A 6,661-nucleotide genomic window follows, 5' to 3' on the forward strand; every position below is an offset into this window, starting at 1 on the left:
GCGTCCTTTCAAGAAAGGCCATTAATAATTAATTAGTACTACTATCATGTAGGGCATTATCATCGCCCATCGATCGATCTCGAACTCATTAATCTGAAATCTGATGTATATGAAAATGTATATATACGCAAGCCAATTCAACCAGATACTTCATTTACATTGTACTCCAATTAAGTTACCTTGTACTATGTACATAAAATAAAAACTAATAATTATAAGGCTTCCAATATTTTTATTTGATGAGGGCCATACACGAACCTTATATGAACTGTGCCCCCACTTATATATTAATTAATTCAAAGACATAAATATTTCAGATCTGAGTTATTCGTGCTAGATCTCCAAAACGATGAAAATGAAGAAGATTATTGAAGATGAAGAAATGTTTGGAGAAGAAAAAAAAACACCAATATTTGAGATTAATATTAATAACGCGCCATGGAGAGAATGGCGCACTTGATCATACTCATGTGGAAATTTTTATAATATACCACACAATGAGGAAAAAGAAAAAAGATGTACTTAACTTAACTGGTTTTAAACTACACAAACGTTACATAATTATTATTATTATAAATATAATGTACTAAAATTAAGCCATATATATAATTATAATAGAAAATTCGCATTTCCTGATTGTCTTACTTTCTTAATTTTAGAACCAAGATCCGCAAGAACAGTGGGAGGAAACAACGACTCAATCTCACTCGTCAGATCAAGTAAAACTCGCCGCCGATTCGCTTTTCGCTTCGTCTTTAGGATCGTCGACTTGGGTTTTCTCGGCGCAGGCGGGCATGGAAGAACCACCGGGATTTTCGTATCCACAGAAGTTGGAGTCTTGAACCCATCATGGTCATAATAATAATCACTATTATTACAACCCTTCATTGTATTTTCTTGATCATCATCAGGATGGTCTGCAAATTCTTCTACATTATTACGATTCGGGATTTTGAGCTTCAAAGTCGAAACCAACACCTCGAATTTATCTTCACCTTCTTTATTAACATTCTCTTCGTGATGATGATCTTGTTCTTCATGATGATCAACCACGCCTTGGCCGCCGTCACGATCTTGTACACGACAAGTGATTTGGTGTCGTTCGTGCTGGAATTCCAACGTGGGATGACGTCGAACCATGAAGTTGTTCATGAATTCCACTACATTCAGATCTTTCTCTGAGAGAAACATCTCAGAATTGGATACACCCATGAACGAAATTGACTTTATAAACTCAGAACACATATAATAATAACAATATATATCGATGAATAATATAATATTTGTAAAACCCGGAATTCAAAAAGAGAATTGGATAGCGAGAGATGAAGCTAAACAGAAAAACTACAAGAACAAGATTCTCTATTTAAGCCGGCTCGATTTCTATAATAATCGTTTTTTCTACACTTATAAACTTAGAAAAATCCTTAGCTATCTTTAGCTCTAGCTATAGCTGACTAATAATAATAATAAGAGAAGACGGTAAATTTTCAAAGGGTTATATATATAGTACTGAGAGAAACGGTACAAACAAAGAATATAATCATCAAAACTCACCACCTCTCTCTCTCTTTTGAGTGTAATTTTCTCTCTCTAAGCATGTTTGTTTGGACTTTAGCCCTCAAGATGTTCTTGATGAGAGAGAGAGAGAGTGAGACAGGAAGACAGAGAAGATAGGGAGGTTTTGAAAACCCACTTCGGCGAAGGATCCGATGTACATGACATTTAATCCCACATTATCTCTCAAAGTTAATTTATTTTATTTAAAAGTTTTTACTTTTAAGAGAGTCAGCCATTAAGCTAGCCAGGAAAATCTCGTCTAGGTCACAGTTAACTTTTTTTTTTGCTGTTTTCTACGAACTTTTATGAAGCAATGCACGTGGTTTACTACAGAGAAAGAAAGAAATAAGAGAGATAAAAAAACCCATATATCATATATGATAAAGTTCATTTTTTTCTTTCTCCAAGTCTTATATGTATGTAATTTGAATTTCTCACGAGATTTAGTATCCTGGTACACATATTATTATTGTATGAAAAAAGAGTTTGGTTTTTAGGGATATCAATTATAATAACTTTTGTTTTCTCAACCAAAAGAAAAACTAGTTTGTAGTTTAGCTAGGAAAATTTTGTTGTTGGATGGTTTCGAAGTCGGCTAATATTTTAAGTGTCCGGCCATATAGGAAATACTATACTTCTGTCTATATTTGTCTTTTTATTTGTATATAGATACAAAATTTAATCAACCTCTACACCACTATGTATGAGCATATGTGCATGGCCATATTTGCTGAATCATGCAATGCACGTTTGTTAGGTCAATATAGCTTTTTTTTTTCTTTTTCTTTCTTCTCTCTTTTCCTCATGTTGGACAAATGGTATGTTTCAGATTTCACAACTGCCCATGTTGCCAGTTAATATAACTTATTCAAAATCACAATAAATGAACACATTGGTAAAAAAAAAAAAAGAATCTTTTATTAATGAAAAAACTCTATTATATAAACAGTTTGGTATAGCAATAAATTAGTTCATTAGGTGGGTTAGATAAGCCTCTTTTCCATGTTTTGATTTTTTAAAAAATATTTTATTCAGGGAGGATATTACCTAATATATATATTGAAATAATTATATATTCAAATTATCTCCTCTTTTTGCTGGAGGAAATTTGAATTTAAAACCCTTGTATTGGAATAGATGTGGTACCACAATACCACCTTGTAAGCAATCTGTAAATAAATTAAACTTTGATTAAATATCTATATTTATATAAATTAGTAAACCATATATTAAACATGTTTTACTACAATGGAAAAAATATCTTCGATATACTATTTTCTTCACATCTTATGAATTCTCCTCGACCTTTTCGTAAACATGATTAGGTAACTTTTCCAACTCTCAGCCTAATTAATTTTTTTAAATATATGTTTTAATTATAATGAACCCATTAAACATACTTTGCAGAGCAGATAAGTGTCACTGAAATTATTGATCAGCCACTACAAGAAAATTTAATATTAGAGGTCCGCCTGTAGTGTACAGATTATTAGCGGCGGATTAGGGAGTTCGCTACTAATAATGTGTAAATTTTAAAAAATATATATTAATTTTTTATTAGCGGCAGGCTTACCATTATTTGTGATGGATAATCCGACGCTAATACATCAAAGAAAATGCCCGGGAAAATAATTGGGCTTTATTTTTATAATTATTTGCGGCAGGTAATCACTTTTATTAGAGGCGGACTATCGCCACTAATAATATTAGTGGTGGGTAACCACTTTTATTAGAGACGGACTACCCACCGCTAATACTATTATTAGCAGCAGGAGAATAATAATAATAGCAGTGGGTCTCGCCGCTAATACTTATGCATATGTTAAAAAATTTGCACAACCCCGAGTCTGCGTTTCTTCTCTTCTTCGAAAGAAATTTTACAGTTCTTAAAGAAATTCTTTCTCCGAAAGAAATTTTTGCAGTAATTCTCTTCTTCGGCCAGGTATGTTTATTCTTATCTAAATGCATTTTCATCTTTCTTTCCTTTCGATTCTTTTATTTTTATTTTTGTTTTCGGGTGGTGCAATGGTACGGGTGCCCTATGCACAGCCACAACACTCCTCCACTCCTCCCAATATCAAAGTAAGTCAATTTTCTTTTATTTTTTCCAATTATTTTCGGGTGGTGCAATGGTATAGTGATGATGTATGTATTTATTAATAGTGATGTGTTATAATTTCATGTGATTTTCAGTTTTTTTCATCATAAACTTGTGAAACTTGAAATGGGTTAATTGGTTTTTTCTTGTGCTTCTTCTTGGTGTGTTTTTGTTCTTTGGTTTTGTGTGAATTTTTCTGGGTGTTGTATAAAATTGGTGTTTGATGGTTTTGGGAGAAGTTTGATCAGATTTTCTGGGAAGTGTTGAGTTGTAGTATTTTTATTGATTAAAAAGCTTAAAGCTGGTTGGATTTACATGCCTCTGTTTTTTTCGATATTGGAATAGGAAAATAAGAGCTTTACTTTTTTGGGGAATACCCTTTTGGGGAACAAGCCATTTAGATAAAACTTAGCTTGGAAACTGTCATGGAATGAACCTATTGGATCTTCGTTTAAGGGGTTTGGCAAAGGTTTATATGAATTTTGCATTGCACACAAGTAATAAAATTAATGAGGAGCCAGGTGTATAGTGTAGTGGTATAGTGATATGTTATAAACTAAATTTAATTATAGTAATAAAATTAATAATAATAATAAAAAAATGTTAGTATTCATTATTAAAAATAAATAAGTTATGGTTGTTTAATATAAATGTAATTATTATAAATAAATTTTGCATCCACCCCGATACACCCACAGTCTTGGGATCAGTTTGGGGACCTCACGCTTGGAAAATCTTTATAGCAACCTTATATTCTTTCACTGCCACAAACACAACCACTGCCACAGACACAACCACCACCACAGCCACCGCCACCACCACAGCCACAGCCACAACAGAATGTTGAAGATGAGGATAATTACCAAATTGACATTAATGATTATATTTAGTTATTAGTTTATATATTTTGATTAAATTAACAGTGTAATTATTTATTATGACAATAACAGTATTAGTTAGTTTGACAAATATTAAAATTATATATTAATTTTAATGTTAGTTATGGTTAAATTAATTAATTGATTATTTTATTAGAATGTATTATGAATTAGTTTTTAAAATATTTAAATTTAATGAATATTAATTTATTTTAAATTAATATTAAAAAGAATAATAAAAAATAAAAAAATTATTAGCGGTGGATCCCGCCGCTAATTAATATTATGAATCGGTTCTGACACATACAATAGCGGCAGGCTATGCCGCTAATAATATATTAGTAGCGACGGGTGTGTCAGTCCGCCGCTAATAAGTGTTATTAGCGGCCACTTATTACCAGTGCGAAATTAGCAGCGGAACCCCGCCGGTAATTGTCATCAGCAGTGGAGTGCTATATTATTAGCGACGTATCTTACCGCTGCTAATGCCCTTTAGGGAGTGTTTGTTTAGAGTAGTTGAGTGAATTTGTAAAGTATGTAGAGGGGATGGAGGTAGTTGAGGGACCTTAGAAAGTGTATAAAATGATTCACTTTACATTTAAGATACATGTAGGACCCACGAAAATTATAAAATTTACCTCCTAAAAATTTGAACCAAACATAAAAAGTGTTTTAGATTCCTACTCCCACCCTCACTTTATCGCATAACAAACACCTTAATGTTATAGTGAGCATATGTATGTTCTATATGTTATACTTAATTATATGTTCCCTTTACGGAAAAAAAAAAGTAGTTGGTTAATTGACTTGTAAATTTAATAAGCTCCAAATAGAGTAAAATTTAATTACCAAATATGTATCCTCAGGAAGGAAAATTATAGAGGCAATTATTACATCTCTCTCATCTAATAATAATAACAACAATATACTATTGTTTAGTTAGATCACAGAACAACATTAATATATTAAGTTGTTAACACAATTATATGTATAAATTAGTTGAACTACTCATGACATTAAATGAGTGTATATATATATATAGCTTAATTTATATTTAAAACTTCTCCTCTTCCCATGATCAGATCAATTCCACTAACATCCAATAAAGATATCATTTTTTTCTGAACTAACTTAATTAACATCCATGCATAATTAATTGAATTATTATAGCTACCTTAATAACGAGTTATATTAACTACTATGTATCTCTCTCTTATAATAATAATTGTTTTTCCTGATCTGATCATCAATTCAACCTCCACTAACATCCAAAATAATGAAATCATATAAATATATACATATATATATGTATATAGCTGTGACAGCCCCAAATATATTCTTATTTACCAATTAAGCAATTGATGATCAGATGGAAAGATCTAAAAGATTGCAGTAGCCAGTAACAGTAATGTATATTAGTAGTACTCTATAGAGACATCCACTATATTGCACTAGAAGGCTGCCTTGGCTCCATTATATCACCTGTCCTCTCACATGGGCCCTCCCATCTGCTCAGTGCTCACCATATATATTTTCTTCATTTCACCTCAAATATTATCATCATTTATACATATAATGAGGACTGATTGCAATTAAGGCTTTGGATTCTCTATCTCATCAATGAATTTGGAGGAGAAGGAGGGCCTGGTGGGGATTGGATATGTATAATTTATAGTTTTAATAATTTATGTGATTTTAATTTCTATTTGTGTAATTAAGAATAATAATTCATTTATATTTATATATAAAAAAAATGAATGAAAAAAAAACTGAGATCTGGTAGATTGATGTTAAGATAGGGTAGTGTGGGGATGATTGGATTTGGATGAGTGGGATGAAATGAATGTGGTATTCTGTAATTAATATCTCTCGAGATGTGAGAAATTGAGGAGATGATGAGAGATGGGTGGTGGTGTGTGAAAAGTGAAAGGGACCCAATTGGATTGCTTGGATTTCACCGCATCTTGGTTCCCGCACATGATAAAAGAGAACGACACCACAATTTCTTTGTTAGGACCACAACCAAGAACCGGTTGTTGCTTGCTTTTCTTTTTTTAAGATTTCACTTTTTAACCCCTAAATCTTTGCGTAATTGCAGATCCGCCGCACTCTCTTTTTTTGACAA

The 6,661-nt window shown here is 31.9% G+C and overlaps 1 protein-coding gene across 1 annotated transcript; it reads right to left on the minus strand.

The window, feature by feature from the left end:
• Positions 1-401: 401 nt before the first annotated feature.
• On the minus strand, positions 402-1,682 carry LOC133791070 (uncharacterized). The gene has a single exon (XM_062228958.1). The coding sequence runs from the start codon at positions 1,243-1,245 to the stop codon at positions 610-612; it is 636 nt and encodes a 211-aa protein (XP_062084942.1). The 5' UTR covers positions 1,246-1,682; the 3' UTR covers positions 402-609.
• Positions 1,683-6,661: the final 4,979 nt, after the last annotated feature.

Source organism: Humulus lupulus, chromosome 7 (assembly GCF_963169125.1).
Source record: "Humulus lupulus chromosome 7, drHumLupu1.1, whole genome shotgun sequence".
NCBI classification, from domain to species: Eukaryota; Viridiplantae; Streptophyta; class Magnoliopsida; order Rosales; family Cannabaceae; genus Humulus; species Humulus lupulus.

Coding starts and splice junctions, on each gene's coding strand:
- LOC133791070 (XM_062228958.1), bottom strand. CDS start 1,245: ATGTGTTCTGAGTTTATAAAGTCAATTTCGTTCATGGGTGTATCCAAT.